This window comes from Bos taurus, chromosome 5, assembly GCF_002263795.3.
Source record: "Bos taurus isolate L1 Dominette 01449 registration number 42190680 breed Hereford chromosome 5, ARS-UCD2.0, whole genome shotgun sequence".
Classification (NCBI taxonomy): Eukaryota; Metazoa; Chordata; class Mammalia; order Artiodactyla; family Bovidae; genus Bos; species Bos taurus.
The window spans coordinates 14,741,505-14,764,814 of record NC_037332.1 but is presented as its reverse complement, the minus strand read 5'-3'; the positions used below and the strand labels follow the sequence as shown (position 1 = coordinate 14,764,814).

The 23,310-nt window shown below is 34.3% G+C and overlaps 1 protein-coding gene across 5 annotated transcripts in view; it reads right to left on the bottom strand.

The window, feature by feature from the left end:
• The window catches only part of LRRIQ1 (leucine rich repeats and IQ motif containing 1), a 225,845-nt gene that overhangs the window by 134,259 nt on the left and 68,276 nt on the right, over positions 1–23,310 (bottom strand). For all 5 annotated transcript variants that reach the window (XM_059886782.1, XM_005206079.5, XM_059886783.1 and 2 more), the window contains 4 exon segments: positions 18,725–18,918; positions 17,814–17,941; positions 12,779–12,852; positions 6,427–6,520 (listed from right to left, as the gene is read on the bottom strand). In XM_059886782.1, the coding sequence (XP_059742765.1) occupies positions 6,427–6,520; positions 12,779–12,852; positions 17,814–17,941; positions 18,725–18,918 (490 nt within the window).

The following is a 23,310-nucleotide window of genomic DNA, read 5'->3' as shown; positions in this document are numbered from 1 at the left end:
CCAGGTTATTTTAGTTAGATGTTTTGAATCTTTGGGTGTAAACATGTAGTTTGGTGGGATCTTGAAAAGTGTGACAGTGTCTTGAAATCTGTGAATCACATAATAAATATCCAGATTGGAGCTAATGGTTTATTTCAACAATTTTTTTTCTTGAATCTTTTTTTAAGGAACAGTAGTCAGATTTGTATAAATTAGTAGTGCAGGGATTGGCTTTAAAATCAAATGCAGCCTTATAAAGACTCTATGATAAGTATATTAGAAAGTGCTGTAACAAGTTGATTCATGTTTGAAATGAAGTATAAGGACACTGTGAGATCTCAGCCTTAGTTTTTCCAGCTGGGCTCCTCCTAGTCAAGGGCTAAATCAATATTTCATTCAGTGAAAACCTCCTGGTGAATATTCTGTCACTTAAGAAGCTCTATTAATCATTCATGAACGAAACACATTCCCAAAGGAAATTCCAAACTGAGTCTGTGGATTAAGTTTTAAAAAGAGAATTTTTAGTACATCAGTTTTGTTCGTGTTATCACTGGCTGGACATGAAAGTAAGAAGCCAATTGGGAAAATCTATAACTAATCCCTTTGTTGGTATCAAGGGGTTATGTAAAGTTCAGCAGAACACACTAGTAAAAGTTTTAGTTGATCGTTTCATTAACAAATACATATTTTATAGATCACTAGATTTTAAACTATTTAGATAAGTGAATCTCTTCTTAAAATTATGAAAGCTGTGTTAGGGCAACTGGATCTATATGAAATTTGATAGGTAAAATTTACAAGTTGGTATTGTTCTAGTTCACAAAGACTAATTTAAACATAGACAACATAATAGCTAAATAATTGTACATATAAATACTATTCTATTTTCTCTCAGTATTATTTCTAATTAAGTAATTTCTTTAAAACTATAAAGTATATATATTAAGTGCAGTAAAATGTGAATATTATTATCTTTATATATGTCTTACAATAGGTTATATCAGTAGGTTTTACAACAAGCATATTTATTCAATTAAATAAGTGTTGATGCTTTCTACAAACAAAATAACAAAAAATAAATAAAAGATTATTCAGGACATAGGTTTGCTTTAAACCTCTACAACTTGCAACATGGCAGCTGTTCAGATGGTAACTAATACCAGATCAGCTACAGAATTCATGCCCTATTTGCCCAACACCTAATAGTAAAACCATTATCCCCTTGCTCTGAATAATGTACACAACTGCCATTCTGATTTGTCATTGTATGCCAATTCTATAACTTATTCTCTATAGTTACTTGGGAAAATAAAAATATCTCTCTAGAAACAACCCATTAGACATCTTTATAATAAATAATATCACCTGTCAAACAGTCCTTCAGACATAACTTCACTCATTATATGGGTTTCGAGAAGTGAGGACCCAAACTTGGGGATCAGTGCTCTAAATCTCAATGAAAGAGAAGCAGTCCTAGATTGCAAGTTAGTGCACCTGTATGGGGACCTTGACTGTTTCTATTCCAGAAGATGAAGTCCTTCACCAAGCTGGCAAAATGTTTCTATTATGTCTAGAAACATAATCAGGTGGCCTTTTCACATCTACACACATTCTTTAAATACTTGTACTTTCTGATCACTGTCTGATTTGATCAAGATAATCACAATGGTGTGATCACTCACCTAGAGCCAAACATCCTGGAATGTGAAATCAAGTGGGCCTTAGAAAGCATCACTACGAACAAAGCTAGTGGAGGTGATGGCATTCCAGTTGAGCTATTTCAAATCCTGAAAGATGATGCTGTGAAAGTGTTGCACTCAATATGCCAGCAAATTTGGAAAACTCAGCAGTGGCCACAGGACTGCAAAAGGTCAGTTTTCATTTCAATCCCAAAGAAAGGCAATGCCAAGGAATGCTCAAACTATCGCACAATTGCACTCATCTCACATGCTAGTAAAGTAATGCTCAAAATTCTCCAAGCCAGGCTTCAGCAATACGTGAACCGTGAACTTCCAGATATTCAAGCTGGTTTTAGAAAAGGCAGAGGAACTAGAGATCAAATTGCCAACATCCGCTGGATAATGGAAAAAGTAAGAGAGTTCCACAAAAACATCTATTTCTGCTTTACTGACTATGCCAAAGCCTTTGACTGTGTGGATCACAATAAACTGTGGAAAATTCTGAAAGAGACGGGAATATCAGACCACCTGACCTGCCTCTTGAGAAACCTATATGCAGGTCAGGAAGCAACAGTTAGAACTGGATATGGAACAACAGACTGGTTCCAAATAGGAAAAGGAGTACATCAAGGCTGTATATTATCACCCTGCTTTTTCAACTTATATGCAGAGTACATCATGAGAAACGCTAGGCTGGAAGAAGCATAAGCTGGAATCAAGATTACCAGGAGAAATATCAGTAATCTCAGATATGCAGATGACACCACCGTTATGGCAAAAAGTGAAGAGGAACTAAAAAGCCTCTGGATGAAAGTGAAAGTGGAGAATGAAAAAGTTGGCTTAAAGCTCAACATTCAGAAAACTAAGATCATGGCATCTGTTCCCATCACTTCATGGGAAATAAATGGGGAAACAGTGGAAAGAGTGTCAGACTTTATTTTGGGGCTCCAAAATCACGGTAGATGGTAATTGCAGCCATGAAATTAAAAGACGCTTACTCCTTGGAAGGAAAGTTATGACCAACCTAGATAGCATATTGAAAAGAAGAGACATTACTTTGCCAACAAAGGTCCATCTAGTCAAGGCTATGGTTTTTCCAGTGGTCATGTATGGATGTGAGAGTTGGACTGTGAAGAAAGCTGAGCGCCGAAGAACTGATGCTTTTGAACTGTGGTGTTGAAGACTCTTGAGAGTCCCTTGGACTGCAAGGAGTTCCAACCAGTCCATTCTAAAGGAGATCAGTCCTGGGTGTTCCTTGGAAGGAATGATGCTAAAGCTGAGACTCCAGTACTTTGGCCACCTCATGCGAAGAGTTGACTCATTGGAAAAGATGTTAAAACAGCTATTATAAATATTATCCATATGTTGAAGATGATTCAGGAATATATGAACATGATTAAGAGAGAAACTGTAAATGTTAAAAAAAAAAAAGAAAACTTGTAGAAATGAAAATCATAACATCTAATCTGAACTGAAAAACAGTTTAGATAGGATTAACTGCAGAGCAGTTACACATGAAGAAAACATCAGGGGATTTGAAGCCACAGCAATAACTAGTAAGACTGAAATATAGGCAGAAAACAAAAACAATAAATATAAGAACAAAGCAATAGTGACTTCAAGGATGCATCAAGTGGTCTAATATTGGTGAAGTTGGAGTTCTCGTAGGAGAAGATAGAAGGAAGCAGAAAAAAATACTTAAAAACAATGGCCAAAATTTTTCACAATTTTATGGAAACTATAAATCCACAATATCCAAGAGGTTCAGTAAATTCTAAGCAGAATTGCAACATGGATGGACTAAAAATTATCATATTAAGTGAGGTATGTCAGACAAAGACAAATATCATACTATATCACCTATATGTGGAATCAAAAAAGTGATACAAATGAACTTATTTACAGTACAGAAATAGACTCACAGACTTAGAAGATAAACTTATGGTTACCAAAGAATAAAGGCAGGGAAGAGGGATACACTGGGAGCTGGCTTCCCTGGTGGCTCAGTGGTAAAGAATCTGCCCACCAATGCAGGAGACAGAAGAGACACAGGTTTGATCCTTGGGTCGGGAAGATCCCCTGGAGAAGGAAATGGCAACCTACTCCAGTATTCTTGCCTGGGAAATCCCATGGACAGAGGAGCCTGGCAGGCTGTAGTTCATGAGGTTGCAAAACATTCATACATGACGTAGTGACTGAATAACAACAACAAAATTAACAGATATATACTACTATATATCAACTAAACAATAAGGACCTACTGCATAACATAGGGAACTCTATTCAATATCTTATAATAACCCATAATAGAAAAATTCTGAAAAGAATACACCCACACAAATAATTGAATCATGTTGCTGTGCATGTGAAACTAACACAACATGGTAAGACAAATCTACAGCAATTAGAAAAACGCTAAGCAAATAAACAAGGAAAAAATCCTAAGGAGAGTAAATCTATCTAAAACCACATCAAAGCACGTTATAATCAAATTGCTGAAAACCACTGATAAAATCTTAAAAGTACCCAGAGACAGAGAAATGAAGACAAGAATGTCCACAGACTTCTCCTTAGAAACAGTGAAAGCCATAAGACAGTGGAGAGACTTTTTTTTTTTTTTTTATAAAAAGATAATATTTTATTTGGGGCATTTACTCAGTATTTCACAGATCCTCAACAAGTTTTGAGGTAGGTTAATATTAGTATTTATTTTACAAACTAAAACCCAGGCAGAGATTACATCACTTGTTGCAAACCATAACAGAAGTCCTACCGTAACCAAGAATAACATGGTTTTTCAGATTAATCTGATGTGTGTGAATTTAATAGTGATAGCTTGCAAACAGTCATTAAAAACAAAACAAAACCCAAACCCCACTAGATATTATAGAAATTCTACTTTGGGTATTTTGTAGTTCTTAAATCAGTCCTACAATGATTATACATGCTTTTGAATAACCTACTTATTCTCATTACAAATCTATTTATGTACAACTAATCCTTTTGGAGAAGGCAATGGCACCCCACTCCAGTCCTCTTGCCTGGAAAATCCCATGGAAGGAGGGGCCTGGTGGGCTGCAGTCCACGGGGTCGCTAGGGGTCGGACACGACTGAGCAACTTCACTTTATTTTTTCACTTTCATGCATTGGAGAAGGAAATGGCAACCCATTCCAGTGTTCTTGCCTGGAGAATCCCAGGGACGGGGGAGCCTGGTGGGCTGCCGTCTATGGGGTCGCACAGAGTTGGACACAACTGAAGCGACTTAGCAGCAGCAATCCTTGTAATTGAAGAAGGAAATGTCAGTCCACTCCAGTACTCTTGCCTGGAAAATCCTACGGACAGAGGAGCCTGGCAGTCTACAGTCCATGGGGTCGCAAGAGTAGGACATGACTTAGCGACTAAATCATCACCAATGCTTATAGTAACAAATTAGCACATTATTGATTTTGTTGTTTTCTGCTTTTGGGGTGGGTGGAGCAGGAAGATAATCAGCAAGCTTTCCTCAGAGTGCTAGGCAGGTTTTAAGTACAGGTGCTATGCTCAACGCACCATCTCTGGTGATTTGGAGTCAAAGGAAAGCAGATATCTAAGGAAGCCAAGATCCAGAAAAGATGCCTGTATCCAAAAGAGGTGGAGGCCCTGCACAAGTCAAAAAGAAGACAAAAGCACTATCATCTCAGGCTACTGATACTCAGCATCATGATACAGCATCCCAATTTATGGGAAGAGCTCTTAAAAGACCAGTAAATTAGAGAGAGACATTTTTAAAGTATTGGAAGAGGGTTATAAAATACTTGAAGAGGGGACTAACCACCAAGAGGAATAAGTTAATTTTTCAAGGTGATTAAAAAGCTTCCCTGGTGGCTCAGACGGTAAAGCGTCTGCCTGCAATGTGGGAGACCAGGGTTTGATTCCTGGATCGGGAAGATCCCCTGGAGAATCCACTCCAGCAATTCTTGCCTGGAAAATCTCATGGACGGAGGAGCCTGATAGGCTACAGTCCACGGGGTCGCAAAGAGTTGGACACGACTGAGCAACTTCACTTTCAGTTTCACTTTCAAAGTGATAAAAATGATTTGATGATTTCTATACAATAGTCATATTCATAAATAAACTGATAAATTTTATTATATGTAAATTACTTCAAAAAAACTGATTACAATGTTGGCTATCTTAGGGAAAATGCTGTTAGCATAATTTGAGAATTTCAGATTAGAGAACTTTTTTAAAAAGAAAATTCATTTAAAAAATCACGAAGTATATTTTTTCATTTACATCTAGGTACTTACTGCAGTATTCCAAATAGAGGCTAAATTCACACATACTTATAATACATACTTTAACAGACACCAACTTTCTCTTTTCAGAAAATAAAAACAAAATCAAATTATTACCAGAAAGGAAATAATTTTAAATGGCAAACTATGGGATGTAGATGACTCAAAAAGTAATTCCACAAAAATGTCTTTTCTATAAACACAAACCTAAGTCAACATCATACTAAAATTGTCATATAATCAGTAGTATGGATCAGAATTATCATTTCAAATTTATATTAGTTCTTACATGTACAAAAAATTATTTTAGGCAGAAGGTATTTTTTAAACTACTTTTATAAAATTGTTCTATTTAGAATAACTTTTGAATTGTTCTTTATTCACTTTTCCCAGGCAATTATTAATAATATACACAGAACAATTTTCATCAAATTGTGTTCTCTGCAATTATAATAAAGTATATACATAGGGTGCAACAATATTTATTTACCTCCAGTTTATTTCTTGAAGAAGTGGGTTTCCAGTGAGAGACAATTCATGGAGAGAAAAGCACGCATCAAACCACTTTATGGCACTTGTAAGATCTATAGAAAACAAACAATGAAAATTATTATGAGGTATTACAGATAAAGAAAAATAGTTATACATAAATGACCATTTTATGTTTGACTATTAAAGAAAAGCACAAAATTATTTATTCTACATGTTTTTAAAAGACAATATTAAGAGACTCTGCTATCATAATATATATTTCTACCATTTAGTAGCTGTGTGAATTTATACAAATCATACAATTGCTTGGTAATTCAGGTTTATATCTATCTCATAGGGTGAGAATTAAATGAGCATGTAAACAGCTTAGAGCAAGCTTTGCCAGATCGTTAACACAACATATAAAAAAGTAAAGTCAAAAGTAATCGGAGAGTGGTAAAAATTGAACATTTGCCTAAACAGAATTACATGTATACTTTCAAAAGTAAAAACAGTAGGTCAATCCAGCAATCCAGGGTACATTAAGAGTAATTTATACTGGAATTGCTCTCCCACAGAAAACAATCATAAAACTGGACAATAAACAGGAAGCACCTGTTTTTAAGCCTGACTTGGGAGAAAACAGCAAACACACATGGTGAGCTGACAATTACATTTTTTTTTTTTTTTCCTAAAATTATTTAGCCACTTTAGAGCAAGAAAGTGGAAATCAAGCAAAGAGGCTGTTTTGCTGAATGATGAGGCAAAGTTTAGACATGAGACTGGAATTTATGGTGAAAAGTACTGTGAAGAAGCTGAGTGTATATATGTTGGTAGGAAGAGAATTGGGAAAAAGTCTATGTAAGGGTTTACCACCGCTCCTTGGTCGAGTGCTAGACAGGGCAACATTCTGAAACACCTAGCAAAGTTAACCTGCTACTAGGCTAAGAGCTGAGTGATGACATTATAGTTCACGCAGCAGGGGAAGACACTGGAATTTTAGCCCAGTCAGATAAGACTTAACCGAATACAGCATCTCAGAGATTCAGCCAAAATCCAGAAGGACCATGTATTAGGAGTGAAGACAATGCCCAGAGGTAGAGGAATGCATTGAGAGTTGAAAATTGAAATGATTTGCCATAGGAGAGAATGAAATTAAGGTTGACAGAAACACAATTATCCATCAATACCTTAACTGCCTGCTAGAATTACATTTACTACACTTTAAAAGAAAGATAACAATAGCTGGACTCAGTACATTTGTAGTATGAACAATGCTCAGCATACAGTTACAAAGTATTGGACATTAAAAAGAAACAGGAAAATATCATCTATCATTACGAGAAAACCAGTTAAAAGGTGGACAAAATGGAAATCAATTTTTTGACAAAGACACCAAAGTCAATCAATGATGAAAACATTTTGTTCAAGAAGTGTTTCTGGAAAAACTAAATGTTGTTTAGTTGTTCAACAACTCATCTTTGACTCCACACCATTTGTAAAAATTAATTTCAGGTAGGTCATAGACGTAAAAGTAAAAACTTAAAGTACAAGACCTTTATAAGAAAGTTAAAAAGTATAGAAAACCATCTCATTCTGGATGTAGAAAAATATTACAAAGGACACAGAGAGCAAAAATTATTAAAAATAAAAAATTAAACCAAAATTTAAATTTCTGCTTATCTAAAGATACACTTAACAAAATTAATAGGTAAAAGAGAGACTGGGACAGAACACCCACAAAACATATGTCTGGCAAATAATTTCATCCAGAATACATAAATAATTTATTCAAACCAATAAAAAATAGCCAAATTTTTTAAATGGTAAGATACTTGAAAATACACAAAACAATATACAGAAACTATCAATAAAGGTATGCAAAGATGCTCCATATCATTATCCATCAGGGAAGTGCAAACTAAAACCATAACGAGATAATATAATGATATACCAAAACCCCCTATAGAACGGAGTGATTGGAACTCTAATGTGGGGAAGTAAAATGTTACAACTATTTGGGAAAACAGTTTTATTAGTTTCTTATAAAGTTAAGTATACACTAACAGGGGCTTCCCTGGTGGTTCAGATGGTAAAGAAACTGCCTGCAATGCAGCAGACCCAGGTTCAATCCCTGGCTTGGGAAGATCCCCTGGAGAAGGGAATGGGAACCCACTCCAAGACTTGCCTGGAAAATTCCATGGATGTAGGAGCCTGATGGGCTAGAGTCCACAGGGTCAAAAAGAGTCGGACACGACTGAGCGACTTCACTTCACTTCTAGTATTCTTGCCTGGAGAATTCCATGGACAGAGGAGCCTGGAGGGCTACCGTCCATGGGGCCACAGAGTTGGACATGACTGAGTGACTAATACTTTTCACTTTGACTTTCATGTATCTACTCTATTATCCAGTAATTACATCCTTAAACATATATCCAAGAAAACTGAAAACTTAGGTTACAAAAGTATTTGTACATGAATTTCCATAGGAACTTTATAATCAGAGTGCCCCAAACAGATGGTCAATACTGAAATCAGACTGATTTTATTCCTTGCAGCTAAAGATAGAGAAGTTCTATATAAGCAAAAACAAGACCAGGAACTGACGTGGCTCAGATCATGAACTCCTTATTGCAAACTTAAGACTTAAGTGAAGAAAGTAGGGAAAACTACTAGACCATTCAGGTATGACCTAAATAAAATCCCTTACTACTATACAATAGACTCAGGGATTATATATGATAGAGTGACTGAAGAACCCTGGACAGAAGTTTGTGACATTGCACAGGAGTCAGTGATCAAAACCATCCCCAAGAAAAAGAAAAGCAAAAAGGCAAAATGGTATACTGAGGAGGCCTTACAAATAGGTAAGAAAAGAAGAGAAGCTAAAGATAAAGGAGCAAAGGAAAGATATATCCATCTGAATACAGAGTTCCAAAAAATAGCAAGGACAGATAAGAAAGCCTTCCTCAGTGATCAATGCAAAGAAACAGGAAAACAATAGAATGGAGAAGACTAGAGATCTCTTCAAGGAAATTAGAGATACCAAGGGAACATTTCAAGAAAAATGGGCACAATAAATGAAAGAAATGGTATGGACCTAACAGAAGCGGAAGAGACTAGGAAGAGGTAGCAAAAATACACTGAAAAACTATACAGAAAAAAGTCTTAATGACTGAGATAACCAGATGGTGTGTGATCATCCACCTAGAACCAGACATCCTGGAATATGAAGTCAAGTGGACCTTAGGAAGCATCACCATGAACAAAGCTAGTGGAGTTGATGGAATTCCAGCTGAGCTATTTCAAATCCTAAAAGATGATGATATGAAAGTGCTGCACTCAATATGCCAGCACATTTGGAAAACTCAGCAGTGGCCACAGGACTGGAAAAGGTCAGTTTTCATTCCAATCCCAACAAAAGGAAATCCTCAAACTACTTCACAGTTGCACTCATCTCACACACTCAAAATTCTCCAAGTTAGGCTTCAATAGTACATGAACCAAGAACTTCCAGATGTTTAAGCTGGATCTAGAAAAGGCAGAGGAACCAGAGATCAAATTGCCAACATCCATTGAATCATCAAAAAAGCAAGAGAGTTCCAGAAAACATCTACTTCCGCTTTATTGACTATGTCAAAGCCTTTGACTGTGTGGATCACAACAAACTATGGAAAATTATTAAAGGGATAGGAATACCAGACCACCTTACCTGCCTCCTGAGGAAACCGTATGCAGGTCAAGAAGCAACAGTTAGAACTGGACATGGAACAACAGACTGGTTCCAAATTGGGAAAGGAGTACATCAAAGCTGTATATTTTCACCCTGCTTATTTAACTTACATGTAGAGTACATTATATGAAATATAGGGCTGGATGAAGCACAAGCTGGAATCAAGATTACTGGAAGAAATATCATTAACCTCAGATATGCAGATGACACCACCTGCAGAAAGCAAAGAGGAACTAAAGAGCCTCTTAATGAAAGTGAAAGAGGAGAGTGAAAAGGCTGGCTTAAAAATCAACATTCAAAAAAACAAAAATCATGGCATCCAGTCCCATCACTTCATGGCAAACAGATGGGAAAACAGTGACAGACTTTATTTTCTTGGGTTCTAAAATCACTGCAGATGGTGACTGCAGCCATGAAATTAAAAGACACCTTCTCCTTGGAAGAAAAACTATGACCAACCTAGACAGCATATTAAAAAGCAGAGTCATTACTTTGCCATCAAAGGTCCGTCTAGTCAAGGCTATGGTTTTTCCAGTGGTCAAGTATAGATGTGGCAATTGAACTATAAAGAAACCTGAGTGCCAAAGAATTGATGCTTTTGAACTGTGATGTTGGAGAGGACTCTTGAGAGTCCCTTGGACTGCAAGGCGATCCAACCAGTCCATCCTAACAGAAATCAGTCCTGAGTATTCATTGGAAGGACTAATGCTGAAGTTGAAGTTCCAGTACTTTGGCCACCTGATGTGAAGATGTGACTCTTTAGAAAAGTCCAGTGCTGGGAAAGAGTGAAGATAGGAGGAAAAGGGGACAACAGAAGATGAGATGGTTGGAAGGCATCACTGACTGGATGTTCATGAGTTTGAGCAAACCTCAGGAGTTGGTGAGGGACAGGGAAGTCTGGAGTGCTGCGGTCCATGGGGTTGCAGAGTCGAACACCACTAAGCAACTGAACTGAACTGACCCCAAACAGCAAACAAAATATTAATCAACAGGAAAATGGACAAACTGTGATGTATTCATGCAATGGACCACACATCAGGAAAAAAAAAAAAAAAAAACATATTGCTGATACAAACAACTGAACAACTGATGTGGTGGAATATCCCAAGAATGCCAACCAAAATCTAGAGTCAACAAAGAACATCCTATTTGATTCCTTTAATATAAAGATGTAGGAAAGTCAGATTTAACCTATGGTGACAGATTTAGAACTGTGATTATCTCTACAAGGGGACTGACTAAAATTGGGGATGGTGAAGTTTGAGGGTAAGGGATTGTTAAACCAAATCAATACATCATTCTTTAATAAACTTTTGATGGATGTCTCCTCTGTAATGGTTAGGTGTCAACAAGTTAGACAAATGTGTTTACTTATCTTCATTAGACTAATTTTTTATAGGTATAGGATATATGAATTTTAAATAAGAATATAATTCTCACATTTTCCAAGGTTTACCAGAAAGATATGGAAGTAATATGAGTTTAAAAGTATAAAGAAAATTTTAATTAAATTATTTCACCACACATTCAAAGGAGTTTATAATACATGGCACCCTAATAAGCCATTCTGGCATTTTGACTATTTTAAGTTCAGTTCAGTTCAGTTCAGTTGCTCAGTTGTGTCCAACTCTTTAAGACCCCATGAATTGCAGCACTCCAGGCCTCCCTGTCCATCACCAACTCCTGGAGTTCACTCAGACTCACATCCATCGAGTTGGTGATGCCATCCAGCCATCTCATCCTCTGTCATCCCCTTCTCCTCCTGCCTCCAATCCCTCCCAGTATCACAGTCTTTTCCAATGAGTCAGCACTTCGCATGAGGTGGCCAAAGTACTGGAGTTTCAGCTTTAGCATCATTCCTTCCAAAGAACACCCAGGACCGATCTCCTTTAGGATGGACTGGTTGGATCTCCTTGCAGTCCAAAGGACTCTCAAAAGTCTTCTCCAACACCACAGTTCAAAAGCATCAATTCTTCGGTGCTTAGCTTTCTTCACAGTCCAACTCTCACATCCATACATGACCACAGGAAAAACCATAGCCTTGACTATGGTTTAAAATGCACTTAAAAAAAAAGGAGCAAATTTAAGAGCACTCTAATCTTCCTTCTTTTTCTTAAAAGCAAGAAATTAAATTCCCATGTGAAAGATATTTTCCTATAACAGAAGCAAAGAGACATTCTTGTCTTAAGGATGGGAAGCTAAGGCCAAGAGATATGTATGCAAACAAGCTTGTTAAACTAGCCTTTATTTCCTAGGCACTTTTCAATCCAATTAACTACCTTAGTGCCCAAGCCCCTCGGCTTCCTCTCATTTTCACAATTTACTACTCTTCGTCTGACTCACTATGTAAGTTCAATCTTAACTGCTTCTTGGGGTCTTAATTTTCTTGTGAGGACTCTCATGTACAAGTAAAAAAAAAAAAGAAAAATTAAAACTTGTATTTTTTTTCTTCTATTTATCTGATTTACATCAGTTTAATTCTCAGGCCCAGTTTGAGAAAAGAGAAAAATTTCCTCCTCTACACCATTTGGTATAGATATGTTATATACATCTACCCAGAAGATTTCCTTATCATATTTAGAACAGAAACCCAAAAGCCTATTATTTGAGAAACAACTATGTATTATTATAAACTTACCAGAAAGACAATTGTTGCTGACATCCAGTTTTTCCAAAGAAACAAAATGAAAAAGTGGTGCAATTTTTGTCAAGCTGAAAACCAAAATGGAATTTAAAGAAAATTTAAATTGGAGTGTTCTTAATATTATTGATGTAATTATACAATAATATATTTATTTAACGCAATAATATAATGTTATAAATTATAACTCTGGAAGAAATACATAACAGCTGCATTTTCACAATAAAATACAATAATGTAACATTAACTAAAAGTACTTTTAAAAAATACAGTAGTTATAAGATGCTAAATATTTATTCTATAATATATTTATAATAATATATACAAATATGTAAATATTTATATTTATTTCTAAAGAGAAATGATCATGGAATTGCTAATATCAATAATAAATATCAGGAAGCTTAATGTGTACTTGGTATTAAAATAAGAATAAATGGGCTTTCTGTTGTTTTGTTTACTCTTTGTATATGAATAAATTTATAAAGAATTCATAATTTATATGTATTTTCTCTGGCTCAAACATATAACAAACCATTAAAAGTAAAAAAAAAAAAACATAAGATTATTTATTTTTACATATTAATAATATAACTTTAATTAGAGTCAATAACTTTGTTTTTAATTTGAAAAAGTTTCCCTTACTAGATTCAAAGTATTATAAGTCTTGTAAGTATAAAAGTTACACTGGAGTTGTTTTTAAATTGGAAATATGCATTTAAGGAACATAATAATAGAAAATGTTTTCTATTGATAAAATACTTAAATTTATCAAACATATACTAATATTTAAAACTCATATTCATTAATATAAGCACGTTCAAATTCTAATAACAGTAAACTTTTCTCTGGCTTTTAAAAGTTTCTATCATTTTTTAAGATACAACTATCATTAATACCCCACATTTAAATAAGGAATATAAGTAATATTGAAAATATTCACAATTAGTAACAAAAAGCTATGAAGGGAAAATTAATTTTAGTTTGATTTGCATTTCAAACTAAGACAAGATTACACTTTCTTTGTTACATAGCATCACATTACCCTAGCTACTTGGCAATAAAAATTAAGCTAGTTCATCTAAATCTTTAAAAAAGATGCAAATTTCTTTGTATAAAATATATTCTCATCACAAATAAAAAAGTCTTCTGAATTAATACCCTCTATAAATGCTGAAGATTCATACATGTTCAGAATAAGCTTTTACTAAAGGAGTATCTCTGGTACAAAACAAAAAAGAAGTTAACTTCTACTTTTACTTTCTTGGTGTTTATAATGTCTCTCTAGTTGTCCTGGCAGAGATTTTTACATCTTTATTCCTACCAACATCTTGCCACGGTAAAAACAACAACAACAGCAAAAAAAAAAAAAAAGTACTATTATTCTAAGATCAGAAGTTTACAGGATAATATTGTGACTGGAAGCATCATGTCACAAAGCCAACCCTTGTGCTGAGCTTAACTCCTGTATTATCCTGTTCTACATTAGAAGAGAAACAGAAGATGCTACTGAGGCTAAAATAGACTAAATAAGGAGACTGGAAGATCTCTCTGATTATATTCAATCCTAAGTACAATACTACTATTAACACTACCTGAGCAACACTAATTCCAGGGGAAAATATCCAAGGTAATAAAAGAAAAAGTGATCAAATATTGGTCATTACATTTGTATATATGGTTCATTATCTGCATATACATTCCTTAATAGCAAAATTTACTGAAACATCACATGTATTCTAAAAAAGAAAGAAAGAAATATAAAACTTTTTCAATACATAATCAATGGCTTTGAGTTCTAATTTAATGACATTTCCTACTCAGGCATTCTAGATCATTATTACAAGTAAGAAAGTTAAGTTCTTCAAGTGAAAATACAGTTCTAATAAATACATTTATTAAAAGCAAATTCTTACTTTTTTTACCTTTAGTATATTTCTAATACTAAATATTTGCCCTTATGCTAAAAGGATTTTGAAAGATTAATAGATACTGAGTTTTTCTCTTTTGTCAGAATATCTCATGTTTTTAACCAATAAGTTATATGTGGCAACATTTGGTAATATATAGGTTATAAGAGACATCAACTAAAAATAACCAATCAAGTTTTAAAATTGAAAATAAAATTCTCTTTGCAAAAATAAAGTATTTATTGAGGTGAAGAAATATTTGGTTTAACTACATATTTTTTATAATACCAGAATTTTATCTTTTCAGAGAACCATGCTTTTAGAATCACATTCTTTTTTTTTTTTTTTGAAATTTTAATCAAGAAAACTGGCTATTCATTCACCTTTATGACTATTCATTAGGATGGCAGAAACCTAATAGTAGAATCATTTTTTTTTAACCTCTATAACTTTCCTTTTACTGACATTCTGTGTATATTTTTTTCCAAGAAAATTCAAACCAGAAAGACAAAGGACATTAGTGAAAACCTAATACCATTTGACCTTGTCACATTAGCCCTGGGCATAAAAAAGATATAAATTTCAAAGACGACAAAAAGCAAAAGATTTGTACAATGAGCAGCCAATGGGAAATAGTTTCCACTTTCTGCTCCTACTTAGAGTCTCACTGGAAGAGGAAAGACTTATGAAGCCGGAGAGTCTTCCAGTTAGAACTCCACTGAGAAAAACTTAAAACAGTCACATGTCCTAATGAAAATTCAAAACAGAAGTCAGGATGAAACAAGTATTTCAAACAATAAGCAGTAAGCATCATTCTTTATATGTATTTGATTTGTTGGAAAAAAGCATATGGATACATAATTTCTTCCTTGTGATGAAAATATTTATCAAAAATTAAAAGAAAAATAGGTACATTTTAAAAGACATGCCAACCACAAATCCAAATATCACATTTATAAAATTCTCCTCAGGTTTGCAACATGTACTGACATACAGTATTGTTTTGAATAATCACAAAATCCTGTAAAATGGGTAAGGTAGGTATTACCACACCTTTTATATGTGAAAAAACTGAGGATCAGGTAGTGAGAAAAGATTTGCTCAGTGTCAACTGACAGGTAAGTCGTTAATTCAGAATTCAAACCCAGCCAGATCTATTGATCCTGAGTTTTACCAAACCTAAAGTAGTTCTGAAAAAGTCAACTCACATGGTAAAAGCTTAACATAATATGGGTAATTTCTACAGTTAATGGTGTTAGCTTCTTGTGAAAAATACCTAGTATGAAGATGATTTTTTCACTGATTTTAGGAGATAATTTCACTAATTTACATGTTTATTTCTATCAATCACATTTCCCTGGTGCCCTCAGGACTTATTCACTTAATTCTCAAAATGGTACGTTATTTAGTTAAAAGCTTTCAGAAACTCACACACAAAAAAACCTTCAAATATAAGTGATATTGTTTAAAAATGCAAAATAATATATATTATATAATTTTACCACTTTTTTATATAGCTAAGTGCACCAGATTGTTCTTTTATTTCTAAGAGATTTTGAGGGTAAGGACATATGTTACTCAGTTTCATATCACCCAATATAGCAAACACCACCTGAATATCCAAGTGTTAAGAAGCTAATTGCTGCAAACAAAATTATAAATAAGGATTATTTGGTTTAAGTATCCCAGTTATTGTTATCAAATCTAAAATTTTTTAAATAGTTCATTTTATAAAATTCCTGGTCATCTATAATTGATGTGAGAAAGGCACACCATATTGATAGTGCAAAAGTCTATTAGCTAGTGTTAACTTTAATTTTTAAAAGCAGAATATTCCTTTGACGATTTAAATTGTCCACAGAAATAATGGAATTATTTCTCAAAAATGTTGATGTCTTAAATATTTTCTAAATTCTTTAAGACTATTATGCTCATCAATGTGGCATGAAATCTAGTTCTATAAAATGTTAGATATGTCAGTAACTGAGTGCTTTACTCCGTCTGTCCAAAGCATAAACTGAGTATTTCTACAGAAATTGTATTTCTAACCTGAAAAATACTGTGAAAAGATCCGATAAGTTTGTGATGGTCTAAATTACTTAAATAGTATTATCTGACAGTGCTGTTCAGGAATAAACATCTTTTTAAAGGCAAATCAACTTTCATATTTCAGATATGATTAGAACAACTAGAAGGAATTTTAAAATACAAATTCAGTTTTTGATATGTCAAATTGTGGAATAGTTTAATGGGTAGAAGTCAAATCATTTAGGACTCAAAGAATGAGCACTATTGTGACAGAAATTGAAAGAAAATTATGTTTGGGAGGGGATATATATATATATATATATATATATATAAAACAATGAGTTGTCTTTGTTCACTTGTTTTGCAAGAATTATACCACTCGCAGAAACAACTTCTTGTAAAAGATAGCTCCTTTCCCTTATTTCTTGTGCCTTTGATGACCAAATTAATCATATTAGAGTTAATAGGCCTCAATGAAATATTAAACAGAGGGAGGCATATACATCTTGTACTCCTGTTTCAGTTTCAGTTTTAGACTAGCTATTCTCTGCAAAGATCCAGATGTTTGGTGGTTTCAAATGCATCTTCTGTGGCAGGTACCCATCTCGATTTAATATTAAGGTATTTTTTTAAGTGTTACTTTATATCCTTAGGGAAATCAAATTTAAATCTGTCTTAACAGTTTCAAAAAGACATGCAAGTTGAGAGCAGATTAAAAATCGTTCTTCCAGGACTTAATAAGTACCATTTGAGAGAATGAGACATCCTTCTGAATTAAATTAACTACCTCCTGTATTTTCCAAGGAGGGTATCTTTACAAATACAAACAAATCTGCCCTGAGAAATTTCCATAAGTACATTTTTGAGTGAGAAGGAACAAAATGAGTAAGATCAGTGACAATTAAAATACTACTAAAATTTGAGGATATGTCAATACATGAAGATAGATTTATAATTTATGCACCAAGTTATTGTAATGTACATTCCTTGAATTATTGGAAAAACCTAACAGCTTTTCTACTTGTTATGAAGCTCATACATTTACATTAATCATTCACTGCCTTTAAGCTTAATAAAGCAAATTATACTTGTACCTGTTTTGAGAGATAGTCAGGATTTGCAGTAAAGGCAGCCAGTATGAAGAAAATGTTTCCACAGTTGAAATGCTGTTATCATCCAAGTGCAATTCTCTGAGAAGAACGTGATTCCCCAAGAATGGAAGCTATATTTAAAGTTGAGTTATTAGCTTATATTAAGCAAAATATTTTTATCATTTAAACAAATTTAAACATATAAACCCTACCAAAACTAACAGATATATTCTGATAAACAGCATATCATAAATCAAAGTATAATATTTGAGAGTGTTATTATAAATAAAATTCCAATAATTTTCATAATTAGCATATTTTTAATTAAAAGCCTTCATGACAAATCTTAATTACAATTGCAGATAAATTTGGTCCCACTTATACACTGAATCATAACTGAAAAGTTATGATCTATATTTTAGTATTATTAAAAACTAATGTTGAATTCATTTGTTTATAAGATATTGTAATAATGTTGAACAGTTTTTAAATAGTGAAAAGTAGGGAGAGGGTGGGAAGATTTGGGAGAATGGCATTGAAACATGTATAATATCATGTATGAAACGAGTCGCCAGTCCAGGTTCGATGCACGATACTGGATGCTTGGGGCTGGTGCACTGGGACGATCCAGAGGGATGGTATGGGGAGGGAGGAGGGAGGAGGGATCAGGATGGGGAACACATGTATATCTGTGGCAGATTCATTTCGATATTTGGCAAAACCAAGACAATATTGTAAAGTTTAAAAATAAATAAAATTAAAAAAATAGTGAAAAGTACATAATAGTTTAAACTGGTAATCAAATTCAGTTGATAAGCAAAAAGAATAAAAATTAAACTGCCTTTAAAATGTGTGGTTGATATTTGCAGCAAAAGAAAAATGTTGTGTTAATCAAATTAATCCAAATCAATTACCTCACTTAGATAATTTCCCTGTAACTTCAGTATTTGGAGCAATCCACATTGTTCAATGCCCTCAACTTCAGTAAGATGATTGTGTGAACAATCCAGGTACATAAGGGTAGGTGTATCACAAAGACCTGTCGTACTGATTAACTGATTATGGTCCACGATCAGTTGCTGAAGATTTTTCAATGATTCTAAGCCACCTGGAAGAAAAATTTTCCAGGCACTTTATCATACATTCTTCCAAACTCTAGAGTTTCCATTTTCTGCTAAATGACTGCATCTTTTTATTTCTGAATATTCTTAATTACAAGACTTAGCTCCATTTTCTGAGGAAAAAATATGTGTAAGAGTAAAATGCATTATTATTTGAACTTATACCGAAGAGACATATTTTTGAATGACAATTATATACCACTTCAAAATTGAACAAAATACTAGAAGTCATATATTGGGCATTGAATGTTGTATTTCAAATGAAAATATAACAAGGAAGGGGGTGTAATCATTGAAAAAATAACAGTATTAAATTCAGTTTCAGAGTCTTTGACTTTTGAATGTTTGGTTAAGTTGGTTATATATTAATAGAATGTAATTTTCATACCATTGAAATATCTACCTTAGATTCACTAATGAAATAGGTATAACTTATTAATATCAATAAAATATTAGTATATTTTTCTGGTATTATAAGATTGTGACAGTGGCCTTCTTTTTACACAAATAAACAAAAAATCAATGATTTCCATCTAAAAAATATCAAAGGAGCCTTAGACTACAGCTCAGTGACTATAAAGAAAAAACTGAGAAGGTTGTTTAAATAAGTGATCACTGGAAAGAGATGCTAAGGAAGTCTGTAAAAATTTCATGGAATATATTAAAAATATAAAAAATTTTATTTAGAGTGAACATTCTACTATATAAGTTCTCCGTAGTTACTACTCTGTTATGTGAAATAAGCATTTCCAGAAACTGAAATATAACTTAAGGTTTAGAGTAAGTACTAGCAAGCAGTATGTCTTCTGTGAGTGTTATGCAGATGGGAGTCATTGAACTAGACATTAGAGAACTGAACCTCATTCTGATTTTTTGTCAAGTCTGCACAAAGTATCTTTTTCAATTAAATGATGAAATAGTTTTTCTCCAAAAATGTTATATGATAATAAATTAAAAGATGATCTTAAAAGAAACATAATTATGAATACAAATTAAAATTGGGAATAAATGTAATTAATTGTTCCTGAAGGAATTTAAAGCATTTAATCCAAGATTTATCTTTTTATTATATACTGTGATTTACAGAAAGGGCAGATGGTTTGTTTATATCTACAATGGATAAATAAAAGGAAGAATCAAGTAATATTACCAAGATTTCACAAGAAAACTTAATTCTTTGTATTATCTTTTACAAATTCAGATACTGTAATAACTAGAATTCTGAGTATATTATAAAAATACTTCAAAAAGATACATATTAAGAAAAAAAATTTTAATTACAGTATATCTAATAGTTGGAGTAAAATAAAGCAACTTAATGTTATGGATGATTATTTCTCATGAAAAATTTTATGCTAAAATGTAAATTTTCACATAATGAAAAATTTTGCAATACCTAAGAGAATCAGGAAAAGGCATAGAAGACCCAAATGAACAAAAGAAAGACTCAAATTTTGATCCAGACAATAATTGCGTTTTTTAAAATTCTTATTTAGAATTAATGTATTGGTATTTTCCTGTAATATAAAATAAAAATTATGACCAAGAGAAAATTATTATCTGATGTTATCAAGGAGTGAATTATTCTGCCCTATATTTGACTAAAATGAGCCAACATATGCTATCAACTCCAAAGTATTAGAAATAATATATAACATACAATAATAAATATATATTAGCTTCAATATGGGCTTCCTCATAGCTCAGTTAGTAAAGAATCTGCCTGCAATTCAGGAGACACTGGTTCAATTCCTGGGTTGGGAAGAGTCACTGGAGAAGGGACAGGCTACCCACTCCAGTATTCTTGGGCTTCCCTTGTGGCTCAGCTGGTAAAGAATCTGCCTGCAATGCGGGAGACCTGGGTTCAATCTCTGGGTTGGGAAGATCCCCTGGAGAAGGGAACAGCTGCTCCAGCAGCCACTCCACTATTCTGGCCTGGAGAATTCCATGGACTATACAGTTCATGGGGTCGTAAAGAGTCGGACACGACTGAGCAAATTTAAAATCTGTCAAAACAGAAAATACTTCAGTTTAGAATTCTTTGTAATCATATCTACTAACAGAAGCAGAAAATATTAAGAAGAGGTGGCAAGAATACACAGACCTGTACAAAAAAGATCTTCACGACCCAGATAATCACGATGAAGTGATCACTCAACTAGAACCAGACATCCTGGAATGTGAAGTCAAGTAGGCCTTAGGAAGCATCACTATGAACAAAGCTACTGGAAGTGATGGAATTCCAGTTGAGCTATTTCAAATCCTGAAAGATGACACTGTGAAAGTGTTGCACTCAATATGCCAGCAAATTTGGAAAACTCAGCAGTGGTCACAGGACTGGAAAAGGTGAATTGCCAAAGAATGCTCAAACTACCACACAATTGGATGCATCTCACACGCTAGTAAAGTAATGCTCAAAATTCTCCAAGCCAGGCTTCAGCAATACGTGAACTGAGAACTTCCTGATGTTCAAGCTGGTTTTAGAAAAGGTAGAGGAACCAGAGATCAAATGGCCAACATCCGCTGGATCATGGAAAAAGCAAGAGAGTTCCAGAAAAACATCTATTTCTGCTTTATTGACTATGCCAAAGCCTTTGACTGTGTGGATCAGAATAAACTGGAACAACAGACATGGAACAACAGACTGGTTCCAAACAGGAAAAGGAGTATGCCAAGGCTGTATACTGTCACCCTGCTTATTTAACTTCTATGCAGAATACATCATGAGAAACACTGGAAGAAGCACAAGCTGGAATCAAGATTGCCAGAAGAAATATTAATAACCTCAGATATGCAGAAGACACCACCCTTACAGAAGAAAGTGAAGAACTAAAGAGCCTCTTGATGAAAGTGAAAGAGGAGAGTGAAAAAGTTGGCTTAAAGCTCAACATTCAGAAAAGTAATTTCATGGTATTCAGTCCCGTCACTTCATGGCAAATAAATGGGGAAACAATGGAAACAGTGGCTGACTTTATTTTTTTGGGCTCCAAAATCACTGCAAATGGTGACTTCAGCCATGAAATTAAAAGATGCTTACTCCTTGGAAGGAAAGTTATGACCAACCTAGATAGCATACTAAAAAGCAGAGACATTACTTTGCCAACAAAGGTCTTTCTAGTCAAGGCTATGGTTTTTCCAGTGGTCATGTATGGATGTGAGAGTTGGACTGTGAACAAAGCTGAGTACCAAAGAACTGATGCTTTTGAACTGTGGTGTTGGAGAAGACTTTTGAGAGTCCCTTGGACTTCAAGGAGATCCAACCAGTCCATCCTAAAGGAAATCATTGTGTTCATTGGGTGTTCACTGGAAGCACTGATGTTGAAGCTGAAACTCTAATACTGTGGCCACCTGATGTGAAGAACTGACTCATTTGAAAAGACCCCGATGCTGGGAAAGATTGAGGGCAGGAGGAGAAGTGGATGACAGGGGATGAGATGGTTGGATGGCATCAGCGACTCAATGGACATGAGTTTGGGTAAGCTCCGGGAGCTGGTGATGGACAGGGAAGCCTGGTGTGCTGTGGTTCATGGGGTCGCAAAGAGTAAGACACGAGTGAGCTACTGAACTGAACTGAACTGAACATCAATTAACCTGCTCAAGCAAATAAGTAATTTCAATCAAAAGGAAATGCTAATTAATATTAATTTGTAGTTGTATAAAATGTCCTTTATCAAATATTTAAATGCCTTAAGCAATCTACTTCCATAAGCTTAATATTTTTTAAAGCCATGCACATTGCTCTTAAGTTTCTTAGAGCTAATCAAGAACAGGATTTTCTATTAGCTCATTTAGAGCAGGGAATGCACTTGTGAAACTTTTCAAGAGTCACCTAAGAGGAGAACCAAGCATGAAACTTTAGGTTACACACTGAAGAAAGGCAAATAATCTGGCACAAAAGCTAAAAGTAAAAGGAAACAGCACATAAAGCAGGAGAATAATCGGGAAAAGAAAAGGCAAATTAGATTCTGTGCTGATGGCAGTGATGAATAAATATACATTTTACAATTATCGAAGGTATTTCTATTTACACTAAATTATATGCAGTCGACAGTGTGAGCCAGAGTGGGCAAATGAGGAGAAAAGGCCACTGCCTTAGCAAGTAATGATGCAGCAGAAGAATTTTGCTAGAGGTCCCCATGGAGTAATAGAAGGGAAGCCACAGTGCAGTGGGAGGGAGACAGTGAGTGTCGACTACTTTTTAGATATTTGATAATGGTGAGAAGACCCTTCAAAGTCCTTAAAATGGCCCATAATATCCCATCTCTGAACTAATCCTCTACTACTATCCCTTTCTCTTGGTTCATTCTAACAAGCTGACCTCCTGGCTGTTCCTTGAACATACCACTCAGCACTGCCTGAATATGTGAGAAACAACAATC